At 49.4% G+C, this 26,715-nt stretch overlaps 1 protein-coding gene across 1 annotated transcript; it reads left to right on the top strand.

Moving 5' to 3' along the window:
* On the top strand, positions 1–26,567 carry NALF2 (NALCN channel auxiliary factor 2). The gene is made up of 3 exons (XM_082716192.1): positions 1–1,141; positions 24,887–25,058; positions 25,449–26,567. Exons 1-3 carry the CDS (start codon positions 278–280, stop codon positions 25,832–25,834), a joined length of 1,422 nt encoding a protein of 473 aa, XP_082572318.1. The 5' UTR covers positions 1–277; the 3' UTR covers positions 25,835–26,567.
* The last annotated feature ends 148 nt before the right edge of the window (positions 26,568–26,715 follow it).

The following is a 26,715-nucleotide window of genomic DNA, read 5'->3' as shown; positions in this document are numbered from 1 at the left end:
TGCCTAGCGGGCCGGGCGGCGGCGCCCTGGCTGCGAGAGAGGGAGCGCGGGAGGAGCGCGGGAGGAGCGCGGGGACGGCAGGAGAGCACCCCGCGACTCTGGCCTGAGCGGTGCCCCGGGGCCGGCCGGCCGGCCTGCCTCACCATGCAGCCACCGAGGTAGAGCCTGGACGGCGCTGAGGAGCGCGGAGCGGCGCGCAGCCCGCTCGCCCGCTGGTGACGGCCGTCCGGCCTCGCGCCTGCCTGACCTCTCCAGCCCGGACACCCCCCCCCGAAATATGTTCAGGGGCGCTTGGATGTGGCCCGGGAAAGACGCCGCCGCGCTGACTATCTGCTGCTGCTGCTGCTGCTGGGCTCCCAGGCCGAGCGACAAACCTTGCGCTGACTCTGAGCGGGCGCAGCGATGGCGACTGTCCCTGGCGTCCCTGCTCTTCTTCACCGTGCTGCTCGCTGACCATCTGTGGCTGTGCGCGGGGGCCCGGCCCCGGGCCAGGGAGCTAAGCAGCGCCATGCGGCCGCCCTGGGGGACCGGCCGGGAGCGGCAGCCGATGCCTCCTCGCGCGGTGCTGCCCCTTCCGCCGCCACCGCCGCCCGGCGAGCCCAGCGCGTCCCCGGGCACCTGCGGCCCCCAATACAGCAACCTGACCAAAGCCACCCCCGCTGCCGGTCCCAGGCCGGACTGCGGTGGCGTCCCAGAGCCCACGGGGCTGGACGCAGCTTGCACCAAATTGCAATCTTTGCAGAGACTTTTTGAACCGACTACCCCGGCCCCCCCACTGCGGCCCCCTGACTCCCCTTCCCGTGCCCCGGCCGAGTTCCCCTCCGCCAAAAAAAACTTGCTCAAAGGCCACTTTCGGAACTTCACTCTCTCCTTTTGCGACACCTACACGGTCTGGGACTTGCTGCTGGGCATGGACCGCCCCGACAGCCTGGACTGCAGCCTGGACACCTTGCTGGGGGACCTGCTGGCCGTGGTGGCCAGCCCGGGCTCCGGGGCCTGGGAGGTGTGTAACAACTGTATCGAGGCGTACCAGCGGCTCGACCGACATGCTCAGGAAAAATATGACGAGTTCGACCTCGTGCTGCATAAATACTTACAGGCAGAAGAGTACTCAATCCGGTCCTGCACGAAAGGCTGTAAGGTAGGGACTGGCGTCCGCGGGCAAAGCACCTCCCTCGGCGGTGGGAGCGGTGGCGGTGGGAGCGGTGGCAGTGGGATCCAGAGACAAAAGGAGGTCTCCCCCCACCCTCTATACACCTCACCTCCTCCCATCACCCCCACCGTTCACAGTAGGGCAGAGTGCTACCTTGGGACCCTTCCCCGAGAGGGTGGTGCCTCAGAGATTCAGGTCAAACCACCTGGCCAACTTCTATCAACCCCAGGTTTTGGGCCCCTACGGACTGGGGCTTCCTGGTGCCCCGCCCCTGCACTAGGAGGGAGGGGTCACGGACAAAGGGGTGGAAAGAGGGATCTGGCAACCCCCAGCTTCCCTCCGCAGCCAGCTGGGCCCCTTCCTTTCCGAGGAGCCAGCATTGAATGTCCTGGGTCTAGTGACTGGTGCAGGGGGAAGGCCGAAGTGGGGAAGGAAAAATATTTGGCAGACTAACCCTCACCCTCATCACTGGCCCCTGCCAGTGGGTGAGAGGAGAGGCATTCCTGTTGGTGGGGCACTTGGCTCTGTTGACCTTATATGACCTGAGGTGGAGACCAGGGGTGCCTGTCTTCTCCCAAGGAGGGAACCTGCCAGCTCCTCTTCCCCAATAAGAGCTGGGGAACAGGGGCTCGTGGGAGGGCCACTGGGGGTTGCTGCATTACAAAACCAGTGCCTTCCCAGCACACTGGGGCACCAGTGGAGGGAAAGCTGGTTGTCTGGCTGCTGGGTACAGGCATTCAGAGGAGTGGGGAGGCCACTGCAGGATGGGCCTGCCTAGGGCAGAGCTGGGTATGGAGGAACTTCTTGACCCTCGGCAGGGTCATTCTGGACAATAGGTGCATGGCGACTGTAAACATTTGGGATGTGTTGCTACTGCTCTGCTTGCTCAGCTTGGCCCGGGTGGCCTGCCTTTGGGAGAAAAGAGAAACGCAAGGTCAAAGGGTCAAGTGCTGAGGAGACCAGGTGGGGTGGTAGCCTCACTCATCCTGGAGCTAAGGGCTGAGAGCTGGAGAGGAAGACAATGACTCCTAGCCTAGCTTGTCTCCTTCTGAGGCCTTGGGGAGGGGCAGAAAGTGCCCCTTTCCAACTAATGTGCCCGCTGTGGACTTCTTCAGGGTGCCATGCTCCTGGTGAGCTCCTTAAGGATTTGGGCAGGGGGTTGGGGAGGAAAGGGGTAGCTCCTTGCTCCTGACTTCACTTTCTCATTCTCCTTTTTCCTGTTCTCGTAACCTAGCAGTCTCCCTCCCGCCTCCCTCAGCCTCAGCTGACTCACTGCCTCACTCACACTACCAAATGAGATATTCCACTTCTTAAAGGTGTACAGACGGATAGACAAACACACACTGCCATACACCACCACCGCCACCCCAGGCAAAGTCATGTGGGGATAGAGAGAGGTCGTCACACCCACAAACAGTGCCAGAGAGGCAGACACCCTGTCACACACACACATTATCTCTCTCTGATGCCAGAGTCACACAGGCAGGCGAGGCGGAAGAACTGTCACATGAAGAAGGACACATTTTGTCATAGAGACAGACACACACACCCTCGATGTCAGTCACAGATACACACTCAGTGAGAACAGAGGGATGTGGTCCATGGCATATGTATAAAGGATGTCGCTCTCTGTGGCCCTCCCTCCAGTCCCCGGGCCCTGATCATTTTCCTTCCCTTCGGCCACCAGCATGACTGAGAGACCACACAACTTTCCCATGGGTTCCCCCCACCCCCATTGTAGTCGGCTGCAGGCTCCGTCTAATACCACACTCAATAATCATCCCCTGTATTAATTATTTTTACCAAGTGCTTTGATGGAGGAGAAAGACAAACTGATGTCTTGTATTCAGGAGGCCTTATCACCTCTACCACTTGTTAGTGGTGTGACCTTGGGCACATCACTTCACTTCCCTAAGCTTCCATTTCCTCATTTGTAACATGGGACCCATGATCCTGGCTCTGCCCACATCCTGAGTCCTTTGTGAGATTTCAGTGGGAAGAGATAGCTGATAGCATTTTGCAGTAATAATATGACACCTGACGTTGACATTATGCTTAGGGTTGTAACCTCTGTCAGAGATCTGACGAGATCACAACTGCCCAGGGAGGGTGGCAATACCAGTGCCATTATCCCCATTTTACAGATGAGGAAACTGAGGTGCAGGGGGTCAAGCAGTTTGCCCTGAGGCCGCTGAGCCAAAGAGCGGGAGTGCCAGGCTTCCAACCAGTGTGTTCTGCAGAGGAGCAGAGGCCTACTTTTGCCATAGCCTCCCATCAAGTTCCCCATGGCTAGGGCCGTCCCTGCTCTGCTTTGTCTCCTTGCCACGGTTGCTGTCACTGTCACTCTTTTGCTCTCCCTCTCAAGTGAACTCTGCCTGCTCTCTTGCTGCCAGCTGTGCTGGGATAAGGGCAGTGCCTGCTTTCTCCTGGTGTCTCCCAGTCCTCTCTGGCACCCACTCCCTCTGCCGAGGCCTAGACCCACAGGACTCTGGATTCCAGCTGTATTATGGGCACAGAGGGGAAAGGAAGCCCTGCTCTGCTCCTAGCTGCAGCCCTTCTCCCTTCACCCCACCTCTATCCCAGTACTCTTTGCCCATTCCCATACCTGCCCCCAGGCTCCAAGCCCTTTCCTGTTTAGCCTCTACCCTAGAGGGGATCCCTTGGAGATGACACCTCATTCACAAAGCTTCCCCCCACCACCTGGTGGAGAGCCCATAGCCCAGGCCAGGATGAGGAGTCTTCCTCTATTTCTGGAAACCAAGCTTGGAGCCTCTGCTCCAGGCCCAGGTGACCCCCAGCCCTGAGGCCCTGTCCTAAGTGTCTCAGTCAGATCTTTCCTGGGCAGCTCCAGAAACCCTGTTATCTCCCTCAGCAGCGTCTGTCCCTGTTTCGGCCATGCGGGGCCCCACAAATCATATACCTGTCCTCACTGCTGCCTGTAACACCTCCCAATTTAGTACCAGCTGCAACATTTCCTTAATGTGAGACTTACTTCCTCTCGCACAGCAGGGGATGTTAAGTTAGGCTGGCCAATGCCCATCCCCACCCTGGCCTCCTGCAACCCCAGGCCACCCCCAGCCCTTATCTCCCTGTGCATACAACCCCCAAGCCCTCACCTCCCCCTCCCCTTGGCCCTCCCTTCCATCCCTGCCGGAGAGCCACCTCACCCCCCCACTCCCCACCCCCGCCCACACACACAGCTCTCCATCCTCCCAGCCCTGCTGCACCCCTGCCTGGTTCCCATCCCCTCTTCCCCCACCTCTGCCCCTCTCTGGCTCCAAATTTAGGACAGTGTGACTAGGGGAATGGTGGAAACGAAAACAAAACACTGCCTTCTCTCATGGTTCTGATCCGAGAAGGGATAAAAGACCAAGAGAAGGATAGTTCGCTCTCTTACCGGCCATCGGGCCACAGAAGTAAAGGTTGATACCGAGAAAGGATGTGATCATTCTACTCTGTTCTAGACAGACCCGAACCCACATGGCAGACTGTCCATTTCATTCTGGATCTCATACTGTACAGGTGGGGAGGAGGATGGAACCCAGGTTCTCCTGGACAGAGTGGAAGGAGCTGTTTCACCAGGAGAAAAGACGACTCAGGAAGGTGTGGTCTCTGACTTCAAACCGCAGGAGAGTTGTCATGGTGCAGAAGAAGCAGGTCCTGCTGAGCCCCATAGGGACTTCGTAGTTCTAAAGTCCTGGGGTCAGACCCAGCTCTTTTATCTGTCCCTTGCCGTGTGACCTTGAGCTAGGTCCTTTGACTCTCTGAGCCTCACTTTGCTCATCTGTAAACTGGAGCTAATTCATCATACGAGCCCTGTGAGGTCATTATTACTGACAAGTCTACACAGGACCTAGGCCTGGCACATCGAAGTGGCTCAGTTAGCAGCTTTTTCTCTTCCAAAGAGGGAACAGACTGCCCTGGGAGGAAGTGAGCTCCTGCTCTCCGCAAATGTCTTGGTCTGACTCAGGCAGACCCTTGGAGGAAATGCTGTGGAGACGACTCTCACTCTGGGTTATGGGAGGAACTGGTCACCTCTGAGGACTGCTTCAGCACAGGGTTTAGGCCCATGAGCAGAGCCTGCTCCCTGAACAGCGGCACTGGATGGGAGGGGGCGGTGAGGGGGCTGACACCTCCACACAGAGGAGGGGGGACTGCCAGCAGAGCCAGCGCCTTGCCTTCTGCCCGTACCCGTTGGGGCCTTGCTCTTCCTCCACTCCGGCTGGCAGCTGTTTCTGCCTCGCTGCCTTCCTTTCTCCTCCCACCTGCCACAGCCTTCCTGCCAAGCAGGACTCCTGGGCTAACACTGATGCTGAGAGCCGGCAGCTCAGGTCACTGGGCAAAGGGCGGATGCTCTAAGTTGGCAGTGATCCCTATTGCCACCCAAGCTCACAGGCCGGGAGTTGAGCCCCACAGTTGGATTCCTGACCCAGGGTTCTCAGGGGCAAAGAGGGTGCCCTGGGCCATGCTGGAGCTGGGGCAGGGGTGGGGGTGGGGAGGAAGTGGGAGGCAGTCAAGACGTGGCCACCTGGGAACCATGGCAAAGCCTCCCCTGGGGAGGAGCCTTTAAATCCACAATTTCATTGCCCAGGAATGTGAGCATTGGGCTTCTGGGACGAGACTGGTGCAGAGAAGAGGCAATGTGTGTAGCTCAGCCAAGGACACAGTGGATTAAATGTGGGAGGGGAAAGTGACCTCATGCTGCCCATACGTCTCCAGACCACCTCACCCCCATCCTGACCCACCCCTACCCCCCATAGTCTTGCCAAATTTTAGCCCACGCCCAACACCTCCCATCCACATACCAGTGACCCCACAACATTTCCGATCTCTTCTTAGAAGATCCCCCAGACCCTTCCCAAACCACACCCCACACCTTACTTGCTGATCCTCACCTCTACACTCCTCCAACTCCCACTTCTCCCAACAGTTACCTCCAGCCCCTCGTCCCATCTCCCATCCCACCCCACTGCCCTCATCACCAACCTCTACCACACACCCCTCCCAACCTTCACCCCATGTCTTTCCATTCTTCTGGCCTCTCCCCAAGCCCCCCAACCCTGCACTGTTCCTCTCGCCCTTGATAACCTCCATGTCCCCTTACTCTTTGCATCTCTCACAACCCATCCACACTTCACCTCCCTTATCCCCATGCCTTCTCCTGCCTCCCCTTCCGTCTTCTGGTCCCTTCTTCTTTCCCCTCCCTCCCTCCACCCCCTTTTCTGCTTTCTACTGTTTCCCCTCCCTGCTCAGGGTAGACATGTGTATGTGTGCCTGTACACACACTTAGACACTCACATGGACACACAGTCTTCTTCATGGCTACTTCCCATCCTTTCCACAGGCTGGTGCCTGACTACTATAGTCACCATAGCAACGGGAACCTCCAGGAAGGATACACTGGTATCTCCTGAAGGTGGGGGTGGGGGGAGTTAGGTGGAGGAAGGGAGCCCAGCAGCCTCCCACCTAGTCTCATGGTCTGGCTGGAAGAGTCTGCTAAACACAGTGGAGGCAGTGAAGATGGGGGTAAGGAAAAGGAAGACAGTGGGCGGGGCTTACAATAAAGGAGGGTCAGAGATCTCTGAACACCTCAAGAGCCCAAGAGGGTGCGTCTAAGTCCTATGGGGGCATGTAGTCTCCTCCCTACGCTCTGGTAACTCATGGAAGGGGCACCCCCGCCCTTTCGTGTGTAGGTGGGGATGTATGTAGGAGGACATCTCAGGCTCAAGGGTGGGAGTTTGCCCTAGAAAATCTTCTCCCTCTGGGTGGTTCTTTTGTGTTCCCGCCCTCTGAGGCTGTTTACTTGCTTTGTGGCTGTGCAGACCTGATAACAGACCTGTCCCCCACCCCCGCCTTAGCTGGAGTCTCGGCCACATGCGGACTCCAGCTGTAGGTGTTTGTCTGGAAAGCAGAGGGGCATCTGCTGAGGGGTCTAGACTAATTCAGGCTGCCAGAAGCACCATTGTCCAATGTTGACCTGGGAGGTCTCAGGGGAATGGGTATGTTGTGTTCCTGCGGTTACAGACACTTAGACTAGAGTGTATGTGGGTGGCCAGGAATGCCGGATCAGACTTCTCTCCTTAGGCATGGAGGAGGTTCAGAAAAGCTTGAATTTTTGACACCTTGAGCCAGGGAGGTGCTTAGAGGGGAGTGCAAGGGCACAGGCGAGCTGCAGCTGGCCCCGGGGAGGGAAGGAGTTGCTACAGAGTGAAAAGGGCTGCCAGGACCAAAGCTCTTGCTCAAATGGATCCTGGAGAAGGGAGCTGGAACTTGGGTCACAGGTCTCTGCACTAGAAGGCTAGGCAGATGGGCGCCAAAGAAGAAAGGGGGGGGAAAGGGAAAGGGGGAAAGAAAACTGCAAGCTTTTGAAGGCCTATAAGATGACAGGGGCTTTCTTTGTGTCCATAGACTCACCTCAATCCAATCATCCCAGCAGGTAGCAACTATCATTATACCCACTTTGCAAACGAGACGGCTGAGGCTCAGTGAGGGCAAGTGACCCACCCATGCCACATAGCCAAAGGTGGGAGGACTGCAATACAAAATCAGGTCTGTCCTTTCACTGGAGCACACATGTACAAAGAAAATGTTAATGATCTCCTCCAGCTGTCAGAAGCAGTGCCCAGCTGGCTACTGAAAAACTAGAGTGCAAGGCCACCCTAACCACAGAGGAGGTCCAACAAGGCCTCCTGGCAGCATGGGCGCCCCTGGAGTGGTTGAGGTGAAAAGTGGGGACCCACCAGCATCCTCTTTGTTCAGCACCTCAGTCTCTTATCCTTGAGACCCAGCGACAGTCACTGGTATCGTCCTGGGAGAGTGACAGAGGATAGGCACCAGGAAGGGAGGTGTTTGGTCCCTCCTCTTTCTGCAGGCTCTACACAAGAGATGGGAGGAGCCAGGCTCCCCCTGCCTGGAGAGAAGGAACTGTACTATTGGAGGCCTCATCTGCTGGAAGGACCAACCAGTACAAGAGGGGAGGAGGTCCTCCTAGGTAGGCCTACTGCAGGCCCGAGCCCCACCCAACACCTGCTGGGAGAACTGGTCATGGAAACAGTGAAACCTTGTCACCCCAGAGCATGCTGACACCTGTCCTGAGCTTTGGACACCCACTTCCCATGCCAGTGTTTCAATGAGCCCTGGCCTGGGATGGCTAGGCTTCTCTTGGGAGTAGAAGGAAGTGCCAGCTCACCAAGTTCTGCCTGCCTGCTTGCCGAGGGACATGGCATGGTGGTGGGCCTTCCCATTATTTCCTAGAAGTTTATTTGGTTATTCGGATAGCCTGGTGACCTAGTAGATCTGTGGAAGACAAATGTGTCTGCTTAGTGTTCGACTCAACTAGAACTTCCAAACGAGTCAGCCCTCCAGAATTGGAGAACACCCTTGTTTTCCAATTACAAAAAAAAAAAAAAAAAAAAAAGTCGTTGAGAAATTCTGGAAAATAGAAGTATAACAGGGAAAAGGTCCCAGAGACACTCTTAATGTTATAGTGTATTTCCTTCTAATATGTCTTTTTGTGGCATGTGTAGAGACATACATTCTTTTAAAGATTTTATTTATTTCAGAAAGAGAGAAACAGAGAGAGTGAGCATGGGGAAAAGGTAGAAGGAGAGAGAGGGAGAGAGAGAATCCCAAGCAGGCTCCCTGCCGGGCACGGAGCCGGATGTGGGGGCTCCATCCCAGGACCCCGAGACCACAACCTGAGCCAAAATCAAGAGTTAAATGCTAACCAACTGAGCCACCCAGGCATATATATATATATATATATATATATATATATATATATATATAAAACTACAAAGATAGATATATATATATTACTATATTTATGTATATTTTACTATAATGAAAAAACTACAAAGATATATCTTTGTAGTTTTTTCATTATAGTAAAATATACATAATGAAATTTGCCATTTTAATAACTTTTCAGTGTACAGTTCAGGGGCAATGTTGTATGATCACCACCACCGTCCATTTCTAGAATGAATCCATTTCTGTACCCATTAAACAATAACTGCATTCATTCATCCCTCCCCGAGCCCTGGTAACCTCTATCCTTCCTTCTCTCTCTATGAATTTGACTCATCTAGGAACCTCATCTATGTGGAATCACGCACTATTTGTCCTTTTGTGTCTGGCTTATTTCATTTAACATCACGTTTTCAGGGTTCATCCATGTTGTGACCTGTATCAGCACTTCCTTCCTTTTTAATGGTTGAATAATATTTTATTGTCTGGATTTTGTTTCTTCATTCATCTCTATGGACACCTGGGTGATTTCTGCCTTTGGGCAATTACGAATAAAGCTGCTACGGACATTCATGGATGAGCTTTTGTGTGGACATATGCTTTCCTTTCCTTTTACCCTTCGTCTATCATGAATGATGTTGTTATGGGCTTTGAGATACAAGTGTTGGTTCAGATCCTTGATTTCAATTGTTTGAGGTACCTACCTAGATGTGGGCTTGCTGGATCACGTGGTAATTCCACATGTAACTTTTGGAGGAAGCACTGAGCTGTTTTCCACAGCGGCTATACCATTCTACTTTCTTATCAGCCACACACAAGTGTTCTTAATTTCTCTGCATCCTTCCCAACACTTACTATTTTACAGGTTTTGATAAGAGCCACCCTAAGAGAGATGACTATCTATTTTTACATAGTTGAAATCATAGTTTTTTTTTTACCCTGCTCTTTTTCAGTTATTGTTAAAGTTATACTGAGCATCTTTCCATGTAATTAAATATTCAAAAACATCAGTCTTGAAGAGTGTACAATATCCTATCACATGAATTCAGTGCAATTCATTTAAGTCGTTCCCTACTGCGAGATATTTACTTCCAACTTCTACCATTAGAATTAATGCTGTGATGAATATCTTTGTTCATACATCTCTATCAGATCTATGATTCCTTTTTTTAATAAATGCTATTTCAATCATATTTTTCTTATTTCTCTACTTCGCTGAGTTTCTCGAATCACAAAATAATGCATGCTCATGGTACCAAATCTAACAATACAGAGGTTTACAAAGAAAACATTAATAATCCTCCCAGTGCCACTGCCCTGAGGTCGCTGATGTTAACAATTTGGTGTGTATCCTTCTGCCCCTCTCTCTGAGCTTACATAAACATTTGAACACACAATGACTTTTTCTTTCCTTTGTTTTGCATACAAATGGGAGCATAAACATTAATTCCACAGGATGAACATTTGGGACTCCTCTAACAGAATCAAAGAGTATTAACCTTTTCAAGGCTCTTGACATACAAATTTCTTCCTTACAAATTTCTTTCCACAAGGATTATTCTAGTGTATACCTTCACAGAAAGCATGAGGCTAATTTACCACCCTTTTCCACCATCGAGTATCTTATTTTTAAAGCTTTATTAATTTGGGATTGAAAAATAGCATAGCATTGGCTTTTAATTTGCATTCCTTAGGTCAAAAATTTGTTTTTCTTGTTTATAGGCCATTTGTATTGCCTGTTTTGTGAATTGTCTGTTGGTGTCTTGTGGGTTTTTTTTTTTTACTGATTTTTATGTACTCTTTTATAGGTATTAATGATTTTACCCTTTTTCTGATGCCATTTGTGGCCGTTATTTTTCTCATTTGTTATTTCAATCTTAGAACTGAAAGGAAGGAATAGGAAAGAAAAGAACTATCCCAGACCCTTAATTCATATGTCTGCCTTGTGAAGTGCAAAAATACATATTCCCATTTTACATAGGAGAAGACAGGTTCAGAGAGGTTAAATAACTAACCCAAGGTCATTCAGCTAGTAAGAGTTGCAGCTGGGATTTGAATCCAGGTCAAATCCAGGGATTTGACTGCCAGAAGGCCGTGGTACTGCCCAGTCTGTGCGAGAGCAATTAAACTATAGGTAAAGCTTTGTGCTGGTTGCTTTACATACGTAATTTATAGAAAGGTAAGGATAGGTGCTTTTATTCTCTTCCATTTTGCAGGTGAGGAAAATGAAGATCAGGGAATTTAAGTCACTTGCTTGAGGCCCCATAACTGGTAAGAGCAGACCTGGGATTCCACCACAGGACGGAGTTTAAAGATGTTTGACCCCATCACATAGGCTGCCTCCCTAGAGACCACCTTCTTGGATCCACACTGAGGCCCAAAGAGGGAGAGTCCTCTGCTCATAAGCCGCTAATACTAGCCACAGTTGCTCATTAGCCGCAATTTAGTGGCTGAGTCCCCCACTCCTTATAGGTGACTTGTCCAAGTTAACAAAGCTAGCTCCAGAATAAGAGCACAGCTTTAGCTGACTCTCCATCTGACTCCAGCAAAGGCTTGGCAATACAGACATTTCTGGGGCATGCTAGGTGGGAGCCATTAGGTAGAGTGCCCTGAGGCCTTTCTGAAGAAATGGACTCTTGCCCTGGAGTATTCCAGGGCAAGGCATTTCCAGAAGTCCTTAAATGATAGGACCAGGAACAGAAGAGCTGGTGTCCAAAGGAAAGAAAGCCCTTCTATGGGAAGATAGATGTCCTCCCTTCACCAGTTGCCAAAGATTAAAGCAGTAATAGCGAACCTTCAGCTCTGGGTAGGAAGCTGGTGGGTTTGGATGAAGCAAAGCAGTAATTGCCTCTTTTCGACATCTTCATCTCCCAGGGCGTGTGTTTCTGTGTGTGTGTGTGTGTGTGTGTGTGTGTTTAGAGGTATGTGGGAAGGGATTGCTTTGAATGGAGAGTGGAAATGGTCATGTATAGCCCCTAGAACCCAAATGTTCTTCCCCCCACATCCCCTTAGAATGAAAATCTTACTCATATAAGAAATGGGCTGAATACACTGATGGTAGAAAATCACTCTCCCATCTAGTCCTAGAAATTTCTCCCCAACTTGACCTGCAAGTCCATCAAAAAGATTTGTTTGAGTGACAAGCTAATTCCTTCCATGGTAATAGTGAAATGGAGAGACCGCCAAGGGGCAACAGGGCATGTAAGAGCTTGGGCACTGAAATCCAGGTAAATCTGGCTCTGAAATCTGTCTTCTCCATAAACTAGTTGTTGAGACCTTGAACATGTTCTTTCACTCTTTTGGAACCTCACTTTCTTCACATTCGAAATTAAGAAGTAGGGTCATTTTGATCCTTAAAGGACATACAACATGCTAATCTCTTAAGACTGCAGTACCTGTGGGATGGAAAATGCTCACGAAATGGTAACCACCATTATTGTTACTGGCTGTGTGGCCTTGGGCAAGTTACGTAAACTCTCTGGTCCTTCCTGTCGTCATCCATAAATATGTCTCCACCTCGGGAAGTGGTTACAAGCATTCAACGAGTTAATAAATGTCAGTTGCTTAGAACAGAGCCTGGCATATAGCAAGCACTTAATAAATGGCAGCCAGTATTATTCTCACTTAAATTAAATGTGTTTCATCCAAATGACTGTTGAATACCCAGTTGAGATTGACAACACTGGGATGGACTGCTTAGGAGAAGGGAAAGGTAATTTGGGAGCAGGCGGTGAAGTGTCTGGTGTGGGAGTGGGAGATCAGGAGCCAGAAGGCAACTGGTGTGACTCTAGTGAGTGAGGGCACAAAGACATGCTTAGGTAGGGGAAGAAAGAGGCAGAGATGGAAGGACTCCAAAGCCTTGATTCACCTCATCCCTAGAAACCAAGCATGGCTGACAGATTCTTTTATCAGGTCTCTGTTCTCCCCAGCCTCTCATCTGTCTATCAGGGTACTGCATTTGGAGAAGGAGGTAAGGCAGGGTCAGGGAGCTGGTTTCACAATGATCCCTGTGGAAGGCTAGAGATTGCTTTCTGGGCCTGGGCCCAGGGCTAGCAATGTGTGGCAGACAGCTGTGTCTGGGAGGGGGCAGTGGGACTTTATGCTGCACATGTCTGTGTGCAGCTCAGAGAAGCTACGGCTGTCACTGTCTCGCTGGCAAAATTCCTGTGGTGGCCTGCACAGCCGTTGGGCACAGAAGCCCCCAAAGCTCCTGTCCTCTCACATCATTTCCTCTTTTTGGCTACAGGACCACTCAAGTTCTGTTGGCTTGTTAAGCTGACCTGGCCCAAGCCCATGGCCCAGGCAGTGGGGATGGAGTAGATCCAGGACTGGCTGTGCGGGGCCTGGGGCTTTAGGGCTGAGTCTGGTGAGGTTGGTCAGATTAAGTCTCAGACATTTTTGTTTTATTGTTTTGAAGGTTCATGGATGCAAGGAAGCATTTTTGTTTCATTTTCACTTTATCAAAGTATTGAGTATACATATGTATACTCACTATTCAGAGTCAAACACTTGAAATTCTCCTTCCTTTTTCTTCTGATATTTATCTCCACATTTCTAATGGTATGCCAATACTACTGTTTCTTGACTTGTCTGTTTTAAATATCAGTGCGTGTGTACGTGTGTGAATTTTATATATACACATATATATGTACACACATATACACACACAATGCACACACACACACACACACACACACATATATATATATATATAATTTAATGTCTTTCAAACGATAAATATAGATCTCAGTGCTTATATTTAAAACAGAAGCCTTCTGCTCAAACCCTGAGCCTCACTCTTCAGAGTTAAATATTTCCAAATCTCTTAGCTGTTTCTTCTGATATTTACCCCCGCATTTCAAAATGGCATGCCAATACTACAGTATCTTGAGTTTTTTGTTTTAAATATCTATTGACTTTTGTTTTATTAGAGGAGAATTTAGCTCTCATACTACCAGCAGCACAGTATGTGCACACATAATTCCCCTCCCTTCATATATCCAATATTGGCATATCACAATTTCTGATTTTATCAGGATTACATTTTTACATTCTTAGGACTATAAATATTGTTCACAGCTGAGTCATGTAGAATACTGGATTACATTTCCTTCCTTAGTCAACTTGTTTTCCTGGAGTTAATATTTGCCTCATTTTGCTTAGTTCTGTATGACTTTTTGCTAATACATGTCCAATTTCCCCATCAGAGCTGTAAAATTCATGCAAACACAGAACATCACATAACCCATTACCTCTACCTTTTTATTGTAGGTCTCCACCTTACTTCAATCTGAACTAGTTGTTGGAGGCTTCATTTTCAAGTGCTCAGATTTCAAGTACTTAGCAAGCACCTTTTCTGTATACCTAGCTCCTTGTGAAACACTAAGGGCAATGTACAGATAAGTAAGATACAATTCCTGTCCTCAGGGAGCCTACAGTTTCCAGAATTTAATTTATACAGATGTCTTACTAGAAGGCTTGGGCTCCTTGCAGGGACTTTGATCCCACTCTCCAGGTGGGTCTTTTCTCTTTCCATCTCTTTCCACTGAATTACCAGACAAATACCAGGCAGTCCCCAGGAGAGCAAAGGTGGTCTCAGGCTGCATTAACAGAGACAGAGCTTCCAGGTCAGGAGGGCTGATACTTCTACTTGACTATGTTGATAAACTATGTTTAGGAATTGGGTTCTGTTGCAAGGGACACAGAAAAATAGGAACTCATCTGAATATGAACAACCAGGATAGAAGAGAGAACTGGAAACCACATCTTATGAAATAATTGAAAAAAAAATGAGAATGTTTGGCTCCTTAGAAGAGTAGTCTACACATTGCTATCTCCATTTTCCTTCCTTTACATTTGCTTTTATTTTTTTTTCTAAAGATTTTTATTTATTTATTTGACAGACAGAGATCACAAGTAGGCAGAGAGGCAGGCAGAGAGAGGAAGGGAAGCAGGCTCCCTGCTGAGCCAAGAGCCCCATGCGGGGCTCAATCCCAGGACCCTGGGATCATGACCCGAGCCGAAGGCAGAAGCTTTAACCCACTGAGCCACCCAGGCGCCCCCCTTTACATTTGCTTTTAAATTGGCTACCAATTTGTTTCTGGTTTCTGCTGCCAATGCCCCACTGAAACCATTTTCACTGTGATGAGACTGCCACCATGTTTCTAAGTACACATTTGCTGATCACTCCCTCTTCTTGGAAACTCTCTCCTCCCCTAATTTATAGAATGCTACTCTTTTCTGTTCTCCTCTAATCTTTTAAGCCACTCCCTCATCATCTTCATCAGATTCCTTTCCTCCACCTTTCCCTTAAATGTTAGTGTTTTCCAGGGATCCACTGTTGGTCCTTTTCTTTTTGTGCTCACTCTCCCTAGGCAAGGTCATCCACTTCTTGGCTTCCACTCTTGCTTTATCAGTCAGGGTTAGCTGCAGCAACACACAATTCCTAATTATCTGAAGCTTATCACAACAAACTGTTATTTATTGCTCACAAAACATGTCCAAAACAGGTCAGCAGGGAGCATCTGTTCATGATAGTCACCATGAGACCCAGTGGTGACTAGGTGGAGACCTAGACCCTAGACCGAGACCCCACAGACCTAGTGGAGGGTCTGTTTCAACACTGCTTCCACGGTCAGCAGCAGAGGGAAGAGAATATGCCACATCATATGCCAACTCTTGAAGCTCCTCCTGAAAAGTGATCCACATCACTTCAATTCACATTTCATTGGCCCAAGTAAGTCATAGGGTCATGCCCAGCTTCAAAGGGTAGGAGAAAGTATACTTCTACCGTGTTTCTAATGATTAACCCCTTATCCCTTGGTAATTTGTCTCTGGCCCAGACCTTCCTTCTGAGCTCAGACCATTATGTCCAACTGTCTTCTTGACATTTCTATCTAGCTGAGCCACATATACTTCAAAGTCAATATGGTAAAAAACAATTCATCTTTTTCACTCCCAAATCTACTCTACCTCCTGATTTCCTTCTGTAATGAATGAAACTACTATTCATCCTGCCACCCAAGCCAGAAACCTGGTAGTCATCCTGGACCCCTCCCTCTCCCTCATTCTGCCTCCATAAGTTATCCTGTTGATCCTACCTCCTTGATGTTTCTTCTCACATCCGCGCCTTCTCTCCATTTCTTTTTTTTTTCCAAAGCCAATTCTCTCCATTTCGTAATTGTATGCTACTGCCTTAGTTGAGGTCCCCAACATCTCTCACTCAGATTATTGAAGTAGTTTCCTGTCACCCTACCTGTGGTCTTGATGCCTATACTCCACCATCCACACTTTCAGGCATCGCCTGAAAAGTTAGCCACAAAAGTGACATGTGATCTTTTAAAAAGATGTTATTTAAAACCCATAAAAGGCTTGGGGTGCCTGGGTGGCTCAGTGGGCTAAGCCTCTGCCTTCAGCTCAGGCCATGATCTCAGGGTCCTGGGATCGAGCCCCATGTCGGGCTTTCTACTAGGCAGGGAGCCTGCTTCTCTCTCTCTCTCTGCCTGCCTCTCTGCCTACTTGTGATCTCTGTCAGATAAATAAATAAAATCTTTTTAAAAATAAAATAAAATAAAACCCATAAAAAGCTTTCAATTGTCTATAAGATGAAGCCCACCTCCTCCTCAGCATCCAGAGTATATCATAATATGGGCAAGGCCTTCCTCTGCAACTGCATCTCCCATTACACCCCCGCTTTGTAGCCTCTAACTAAGCTAAACTACCTATAGTGTCTGAACCCAGCACTATTTCACACAACCAGGCCTTTATACCTGCTGATTCCTTTGCTCGAATTACACTTATTCCTGCCCTATTCTGCCTAGAAAACTTCTTCCAATTTTTTCCCAAGTCCCAACTCAAGCCTCCTCCTCATGGAGATGTTTTCCTACCCTCAGTGTTCAAAATACAGTTGATCACTCCTCCCTCTATGCTCGCACTGTATCAAGTACATACTATTTAGCACAGTGGCTTATAATGATTGATTCACATGGTTGTCTCTCCTTCTTCTTGAAGATAGCAATCTTATCTTACTCATCTTTATCATATGCATCCCCTCATTGCAGTGCCAGATATTCAGAAGATATTCAGATATTCAGATATTCAGAAAGTGATCCCTGCATGAACAAATGAATGGGAAGATCTGACTCAGGGAAGTTTACAAATAACTGCAGGGCTATCCAGGGGGACAGGAAGCTGACTGTAGATCTAGTAAGAGCCATGAGTAAAGCCACAGAAAGGCATTATCTCAGCTGGAAAGAAGGGAGAACTTCTTTAACTGCTAGAGTTGTCTAAAGATACGGGCTGCTCTGGGAGAGAGTAAATGCCCTCTGACAATAGCATTTGGTAGTGATGTTAGAGTGGAAATTCCAACAGCAGACAGGGAAGTGGAGTGATGACTCTCACAGTCCCTTCCATTCCGGAGTGATCATGAACCTGCCTCCACTGCTCATCTGATTGATATGAATCAGCCAGGCTCCTTAAGAGCTACCCCTGTATTAGGAACACCACTTTTCCACTGAGCAGACTAACCCCTGAACAAGCCAGGCCCACCCAGCCATTGGCCTTTGAGCGGATGGCCTGGGAAGTTTGGAGGTGCAAGGTCCCTCTGAAACTGCACTGGCTTTAAATTCTTACACACCTCTCCAGCCATCTCCTCCAGGCCAGGCCAAAGCATTTGAACCCATGACTGCTCATTCTCTGAAGTAGGAAAGCTGTTGGTTATTTTTATAGCCACTTAAGCAAGTCTGTATCATCCACCTGGATTTGCCCTGTAATGCCTCTAATCCCAGTCTGACTCTGCCAATCCCAATGAACTACAGTTATCTTTAGAGTATTGTCCATGATCTCTTTTCCCTGATTTGGAGACTGACTTTGACCTTACTCTGTCCTGATCCAACTTCTTTGAAAGCCCAGAATCAGGAATAGGACCATGTGGTTCTTTCAGACCCTGCCCTAGGAGGTACCTCACTAAATTCTAGGTGTACCGATGGATATGGTGCAAAGAGGCAGGGGGTTAGTTGTCAGAGGATGCATTTTAATCCTGGCTTTGTAGCTGATTTCTTGCATGCCTCCAACTCGGCTAAACCAATCCCTTTTTCTGGGCCTCAGTCTCCTCCTAGGTAAATTATGGGAGTGGGTGGTTACTTGTGTGCTGTGGACAGTGGGTTTCATTCCCCCAGTCCAGCCCAGATTGTTGCTCTGCCTCCACAGGCTCTGCAGCTGTAGCTCCTGACCAAGGGTCCCAGGAGTCCATTAAGAAAACAAGCAGCCATAAAGATAAGGTCTGCAGGGAGGATTTGGGGGGGGGGGGGACAGGCCCTAGGGACATTAGCAAGTTGGAATCCATGAAGGAAACTGCTGACTTTCTGGCTGGCAAAAACAGGAGCTCTCCTCTCTGGATGGTTTTCCAGCTCTTAAACCAAGACGTCCGGGATGGCCTCCTCTTTCTAAACCCTCTGGCCCTGAATCTTGGCTTTGGGCACTGTGTGTGTATATACTCACCTGCGTGGATTCACACAGCATTGTGGGGGCCAGGAGAAGTCAGTCACTTCTTTCCAAAGAAGTATAGGAGTGAGGATGCCCTGGCCAGGGCTGCAAACCAGGAAGGAGGAAGGTAAGCCTTTCTCAGTTCTCCTGGTCCTCTCTAAACTGGCAGCTACAGAGCGCAGGAGGGTTTCTCATCTTTTCCCGCTCCCATTTCAAGAGTGGCTTAGCGGCCCAGTTGGGAGGAGGGGTGGGATAGTCTTCTGAGCTTCCTTTTTGGGTTAATTGGTGTTCCCTCTAGTTACTCCCTGCTTCCTTCCCCTCCCAGTTCCCATAGCAACTTGGCTGCAGCAGCCAGAACTTGATTGAGCCCAGTGGTGGCCTGACTGAGGTGGGAAAGGGGGTTCTGTAGGAAAAGGAGGGCACTGCTGGGTCAAGTCTTCCAACCCCACCCATCCTCTGCCACTACCTGGAAGGTCCAGGATGGTTAAGCTTAGAGGACAGCACATGATGCAGAAAGCTTTTCTGCCAAGGCTAGAGTTTGAAGAGCCTGAAAGCCCAGAGCCAGCCTGGCTCTCAGCTGTCCTCCCCGATGCATGCCTTTGTCCCTGAGTGTGGAATTCAGTCATCAGTAAGATTGTCTGGTAAGAAGAACCATGGACTGAGAGCCAAGAAACCAGGTTTCAAGTTTATCCCTCTGTCATTATTTTATGTGACTACAGACAAGTCATTTCCCCTTTTCTGGGCCTCAGTTTCCTCATCTATCAAATGCAACTAGAGGGGCTAATCTGATAGTTCTCTGCGTATTATAATTACCGAGGGTGTTTTGAAAAACTATGTAAGTGTGGGTCCCACCCACAAAGAATCTGACTTTGCTGGTCTAGAGTGCATTTTTTAAAGACTCTCTGAGTCGTTCTAATATGCAGCCAGAGTTGAGAGACTAGAGCAAGAGATCTCCAAGTGTCTCCCAATGGACCGTTGTCCTGTTTCGAAACATTTCTTCCTTTTCCCTGCATGTCCCACCTCCAGCAGGCCCCACAGCTTCCTTAACCCTGGCTCTCCTAGCTCTTCCCTGTCCTTACCGTTGAGTATTCAGGCCACCCCCTGTGACTGTCCAAATAGGCCGGTACCCTCTGGCTCAGTCCTCATACTGATCAGTCGGGGCAAGCTACTTAGGCTCTATAAGGGAAAAGGGATGCAGAAACTAAGGTAGGTTTGCTGCCCAGATGGTAGCCCCAAGAGACAGACTTTTCACTTGAGAAGGACCCTAGGCCAACTCCGAAGCAGGCGAGCCAGCAGTAGCCTCAGCTGGCCCTCTATGAGGCCAAGAAATTGGATTACCTCTCAGCCTCTTTTTGCTCTTCCTCTATGTCCCTCATTAGCTCATTGCCTGTTCCTGCCTAACCACCCACAGGCCTGGTGTCCTCCTCAGGCAATATGTCACCCACTTATTGTCATGGTGACCCAGACTAGGGGGTATGGGGCTTGAGGGAGGGTCTTGTAATTAAGGAAAAAGGCCTCACTCCTACTGTAACCCCCCACCCGCCACTGCCAACCCCTTCCTCCCACTCTCTCTCTCTCTTTCCCAGCATACAGGTGGGGGCCCAGCCATCATCCCCTGTTATTAGGCCAATCACAGTTGCCTGGGAGGAGGGCTCTAACTCCAGCTGGGCCTTCTCTCATAGGAGGAGGAATATTGAACTGGAAGAGCCCAGGGAGAATCCTACAGGGAACTCTGAACCCAACTGGTGGAAGAGGGAGTGATTCCACACACTTGGAGTGAGGACTGAGGAGGATCCTGGGTCCAGGCTGCTGATATTGGGGCAAGGCCTGTGGACAAAGCCTCACCTTGGCACTCTGGGTTCCAAAAGATGGAGGGGATTCTCTGAGGCACTGGGATCCTTAGCTTTAGGCATCTTCTTTTCTTTCTTGCCTTGCTTTTATTTCTTCTACCTTCCTTCTGCTCTCTTATCCATCTTTTCATCCCTACTTTTTTATATTCCCATCTTCCTCACCCACTTTAATTCCCCTGCTCACTCTTAACCTCAACTTTGTGACTTCTTGCCCCTCCTCTTCACAAACCCCCTCTTACACCCTCTGGTGTCCCCACCCTCTTATCCCCCTTCTCTTCCTAACCCTTCATCTTCTCCCACCCTCACTGCATCCCTATACCTCCTTTACCCTCCATCTCTTATTACTCTGCCCTTTCTCTTCAGGTCTACCCCCATATCATCACCATTTCCTACTCTCCAACTCCCTACTCTTGCTCACTCTCTCTTTCTTACACACTCCTCCTTCATACCCTATTACCCCACTGTCACTCTCTTCTACCCCTTAGGCTCCCTCTTACCAGTTCACTTCTCTCTTACCCTGCCTCTTACCCTCACTTGATCTCTTATATTCTCCTTTAATTCCCTTCTCCTCCCTTTGTACATACCTTTTGTCCCAACAATTTTACTTTTAAGAGCTTGTATAAACAAAATTTAACACAAGATTACAAGAGACATATATATGAAGATAGTCACCAAAGCATTGTTTATAATAGTGAGAACTTGGAAATTACTGAAATGTCCACCCACAAGAGATTGGTACTCTTCCCACCCCGTTCATACAAAACTCTCTGTTCTTTTAGCATGCCATGAGTTTACTTACCTCTACACTTCCTTCACCTCAGCCTGGAATGCCCTTTGGCCTCATCTCTACCCATCCCATCTAAAATCCTACTCTGAATTCTAGCTTAACTGTTATCTTCTCACCGAAATCTTCCCAAGCTTTTCTATTTGCTTCCCTTCAATGGCCCATGGTTTACCTCTCCTACAGTATAGATCACACGCCATAGATTCAAATTAGATGCATCTACCTATGAAACTGGAATTTCTTCTAGGGTAGGGATTGGTTCTCATTTGCATGTCCTGTTCATTCAATCAACAGACTTGTTTTATGTATATTGTGCAGAGTACACAATGGTCAATAAGACAAACCCTGTCTGCTCTCATGCATCGTGCATTTTAGTGAGGCTGACTGAGAAAACCCAAACGAAGACGTGGACAAAGTCGTGCTTATGGTGAAGAAACACTTAAGAAAAAGAGGGAGTAATGAGAAGGCATCCTCTAACTAGAGGGGTCAGGAAGACCATCTCTGAGGACTTGACCTGTGAACAGGCCTGAAAGATGAGAAGAACCTAGCCATGCAGAAAGGCCAGGGCGGGGTGTGGAGAGCATTCCAAGCCAAAAGAACAATATGAGCCAAGGTCCTGTGGTAGGAAGAAGTAGGGTATGTTCAAGGAAAAGAAAGAAAACCTATGTGTGTACATGTGTAGCATGATGAATTTGAAGGGAGAGATAGGAAATGAGCTTGGAGAGACAGATGGAAGCCAAGTTATGCAGGGGCTTGAAGTCCGTGGTCAGAAGGTTTGGGTTATATTCTACATGCATTGAAGGGTTTGAAACAAGGGAGTAATAGGATCTGGTTGTGTTTGAAGATCACTGTTACTCCTGTATGAACAGCAGATTGAAAAAATGAAGAGTAGAGGCAAGGAGGCCAAATGAGAGACTCTTGTACAGTTGACAGTAGTGGCCTGCACAAAGCTGTGGAAATGGAGTAAGAATTGGCAAGCCTCACTGATGGACTGCATGCAGGGATGCACAGAAAGCAAGGAATAAAGGCTGACACCTAGGTTTCTGGCTTGAATACCTGGGTAGCTGGCCATGGCACTTCATTGAAATGGTCCAAACTTGGAAATGAGGGCAGATTTGGAGTAAAAAAAAAAAAAAAATGAAGACCTTCATTGTAAGATTTAGCGCATGTTTAATGTGAGATGTCGGTGAGCTGTCAAAGCACCAAGCAACACTCTGTTCCTCAGGGGGTGGATTTGCACTACAACCCACTACCACCCACCACCACCACCCGTCACCACCCCCTGCTTTGGAAAAGGCTTCTGTGGGGATGCATTGTGAAAGTTCCTGTTCACGGTGAAGTTATTTGTATTTTACTGAAAGTGTTTAAAGTCAGCATAAGAAGCTCTGACCATGTGGTTCTTGATGTGATGGAAAGGCTTCCGGCAGCACCATGACCAGGACTCTTGCTCGAAATACAGATTCCTAAGCCCACCTCAGGCCTCTTGAAGGTAATCTATTTAATAAGCACCCCAGTGGATTCTGAGGCCCATGGAAATCTAAGTACCTTTGCTGTGAGAAGCAACGATGACAAGGTGCCCCTGAGGATATGAGGAGGCTAGGAGGCAAGGATAGCCCCATACAGGAGTTGGCTGGGCATCCTGTTGATGTGCTGTGTGGCAGGTCTGGGGCGGGGCCTGAGATCCTGCGCTTCTCACAAACTCCTAGGTGATGCTGAGGCTGCTGATCCACATCCGCACTTTCAATAGCAAAGAGCTAGTTCAGCGGTTCCCAGTGGGGGATGATTCTGACCCCCTCCCTGACCCAGGGACATTTGACAATGGCCAGAGACATTTTTTGGTTGTCACAAAAATGGGAGGGGCGTAGGACTGGCAACTACTGGGTGGAGTCAAGAAATGTCACTCAAGGGGTGCCCCGGTGGCTCCGTCGTTAAGCATCTGTCTTCGGTTCAGGTCATGATCCCAGGGCCTGGGATATAGTCCTGTGTCAGGCTCCCTGCTCAGTGGGAAGCCTGCTTCTCCCTCTCCCACTCCCCCTGCTTATGTTCACTCTCTCGCTGTGTCTCTCTCTGTTAAATAAATAAATAAAAGCTTTTAAAAAAATGTCACTCAGTATCTTATAATGCACAAGACAGTTGCCAGTACAGAGGATCGAGTCCATGGATATTTACCCAAAGAAAATAAAAACACTAAATCAAAAAAATATATGCACCCCTATGTTTATAGCCGCATTATTTGCAATACCCAAGATATGGAAGCAACCCAAGTGTCTATCGATAGATAAATGGATAAAGAAGATACGGGGTGTGTGTGTCTATGTGTGTGTGTGTGCGTGTGTAATAGATTATAACAATAGAAATAAAAGTCATAAAAAGAATGGGATTGTGCCATTTGAGACAACATGGACCCAGAGGGTATTGTGTTAAGTGAAATAAGTCACGCTGAGAAAGGCAAATACATATGCTTTCACTTATATGTGGAATCTGAAAAAGCAAAACAAATGAAAAAGAAACAAAGCAGAATTAGACCTAGAAATACAGGGAACAAACTGAAGGTCGCCAGAAGGGGAGAGGATGGAGAGATGGGCAAAATGAGTGAAGGGAACTAGGAGATACAGGCTTCCAGTGACGGGACAATAAGTCACACGAGTAAAAAGCACAGCACAGGGATTAAAGTCAATGGTATTTTCGTGTTGTATGGTGGCAGATGGTAGCTACCCTGGTGGGGACTCTAGCATAGAGCTGTTGAATCACTATGTTGCACACCTGAAACTGTGTAACACTGTATGTCAACTGTATTTCAATTTAATTAATTAGTTGATTTAAAAAACTTTGTTTTAAGATTTTATTTATTTGAGAGAGAGAGAGAGAGCATGAGCAGGAAGGAAAGGCAGAGGGAGGAGAGCTGCTGAGCAGGGAGCTGGTTGTAGGGCTTGATCCCAGGATCCCTGGATCATGACCTGAGCCTAAGGCAAATGCTTAACTGACCGAGCCACCCACACACCCCTTTAAAATTAAAAGAAAAAATGATTTATTCAGTTCAAAATGTCAGCTGGAGTTACTGTGGAGAAAGTCTGGGCTTGATGATAACCAAAGAGTACAGAGCAGGGAACCTCAGAGAGGACCCAGTGCCTGGTTGGAGTGGGCTATATGAGGAACAGGAAGTATACTGAGAAGTGAATCTGCAAAGGAGCGTTTGTAAACAAAACGTGCCATCTGCCCCACACCGTAGCTGAAGCCAACTGGACAGAGCATGGATTCAGTAGAGCTTGAAAACACATGTGGTGCCTGGTTAAGGCAGATTCCTGTTTTCCTTAAAACTAACCCTTCACGTTGGTATTGCACTGCAGAGTTTACAAAAACATTTTCACATGTGTCTTATTATCTGATCTACGTAACATCCTAATGAGGGAGGGCAGGGATTATTCCTTCCACCACTTTCTTCAATTTAGAAACTTTACACCATCAGCTGAAGAAGTGTTTGCTGAATGGAACAGAACTGAAGTTTACCTCATTGTAAGTGACTCCAGACAAGTCAGGATACCTCCTGGGGTCAGCGAAACCAGTAGGGTTGGATGGGATGATCTGTAAAACCCCTTCCAGCTCTGACATAGAAGTAGTTTTGTGATTTTACCAGTGAAAAGAAAACATAAGCCTTGGAGGACTGCAGGTGAGGGGCCTTAGGACTTGGGGCTATGAGATGGGAGATTTTAGAGGAGGATTAGCGGTCTTTGATCCCCATCCTTCTTCACCCCCACCCCCTGGATCCTGGTGTTGGGTGGGTGGGCAAATACACCCCCTCCTTCATCCCTGTCTTTTGAGGAAGGAAGGGGCTGGCACCTGGGCTGATGCTCTTTCCTCTCCCCTTAGGCTGTCTACAAGGCCTGGCTGTGCTCCGAATACTTCAGCGTGACCCAGCAGGAATGCCAGCGCTGGGTGCCCTGTAAGCAGTACTGTCTGGAAGTGCAGACCCGGTGCCCCTTTATACTCCCCGACAACGAGGAAATGGTGTACGGAGGGCTTCCTGGCTTTATCTGTACAGGTAAAGGCAGAGCGTCGATGTCGAGGAGGGAGGAGGCTGGGGGCCCAGGGCAGACACCAGGTTGGGGGCGTGGGAGCAGGGAGGACGACAGGGGAGTCAGATTAGAAGAAGCCTGGTGCCTTGAAGAGTGGGCAGCAAGGTCCCCAGTTTCGGACAGGGCCGAGCAGAGCAGGGGCGAAGAGCACAGGGGCCATCTCTCTCCGCAACTTGCCCGAGAAACTGTCTGGGATCCCTGGGAGAGAAGTATCCAGAAAGGGAAGTCGCCAAGGGACAGGGGGAAAGGAGTCTGGGCCAGGGCTACCAGTGCAGTCACAGCTTTGAAAAATCTCCTCTCTAGGAAAGCCACCTGTCCCTTTAGCACACCACCACACCTTCCTTATCCATTGGCAGGGTTGCTGGATACTTCGCCAAAGCGGCCGGAAACCAAGTGCTGTGACGTGCAGTGGGTCTCCTGTGAGTCGGAGAAGAAGAAGTTCAAGGAGACTGAGGCCCCCAAAACCCACCACCAGCAATTCCACCACTCCTATTTCCACCACTACCACCAACAGTACCACCATTTCCACCCCCGCCATGACCCCCCTGGCCACATCAGCCACAAGCCCTCCCTGCTGCCGGTCTCCGGGGGCTCCCGTCTCAGCCCCAGCAGGATCCGGCTCTATGTCCTTGTTCTCATGCTCCTCCATACCATGGTGTCCTTCTCCAGCAGCCAGGGCGGTGGAGGACTGGGGCTGGAGGCACTGCCGGCCCTAGATGAGGGCCTGACTCGGGAAGAGTGACAGCAGGAAGGGAGGACAGACCTCCACCGCACACTGACATCAGCTCCATCCCCCCAGGGGGAGGGGGAGGGGCTCCTCCCATGGGAGGTATAAGACCAGGTGGGGGGCGGGGGGGAAATTGGGGGCCACACATCACCCCCAACATACCTCCACCCCAAAAGCAGCTCCAGCAGTAGGGCCAGAGGGCCCCAGGGAGCTGCAAAACTCATCCGGGAGAACAAGGCAGGAGCAGCAGCTGCCCCCCCCTCAGGTCCCGGTCTATGGGGCTTAGCAAAAAAAGTGGGGGAGTGGGGGCTGGACATATCCACTCCTGCTGAGAGCCCTGACCCTAGGGAAGGAGGCTGCTCAACCAGCCTTGGCCCTGCAGGGAATGTTGGGGGGCACAGAGGGGAGAAGCTCTTTCCACCCTCCACATTCCTTTTGTTGCCACGATCCTTAATTCCCTCCTGCCCATACCCCTATAGGCAATGGCAGACGGTGCAGTGGCCCTTCTCCTACTCCAGCGCACCTTGCCCCATGTGGGGCCACCACAGGCAAGTGCCAGGCTGGGAGGTGAAGTGCATACAGTCATGGCTAGGTCGGGGCCCCGGTTAAGCTGTGCCCTGCCACCCTAGGCAATGAGGAGTAGGAATGGGGTACAGAATGAGTGGTGAGAGAGAGTGGAGATAGAGAAGAGGAAGAAGAGAAGAGGGAAGGGGAGGGGAGAGGAGGGGAGGAGAGTAGGTGAGGGGAGGGGAGAGGAGAGGAGAAGAAAGGAGAGTAGAGAAGAGATGAGGAGAGAGGAGCAGAGGAGAGGAGAGTGTGGGAGAAAAGGAAGAGATCAGGGCAGGGGGAGGGGAGGAGAGTAGGGGAGGGAAGAGGAGAGGAGAAGAGAGCAGAGG

Source organism: Mustela nivalis (assembly GCF_964662115.1).
Source record: "Mustela nivalis genome assembly, chromosome: X".
Lineage (NCBI taxonomy): Eukaryota > Metazoa > Chordata > Mammalia > Carnivora > Mustelidae > Mustela > Mustela nivalis.
The sequence above is the reverse complement of the archived record's forward strand: the minus strand, read 5'-3'. Positions and strand labels throughout refer to the sequence as shown.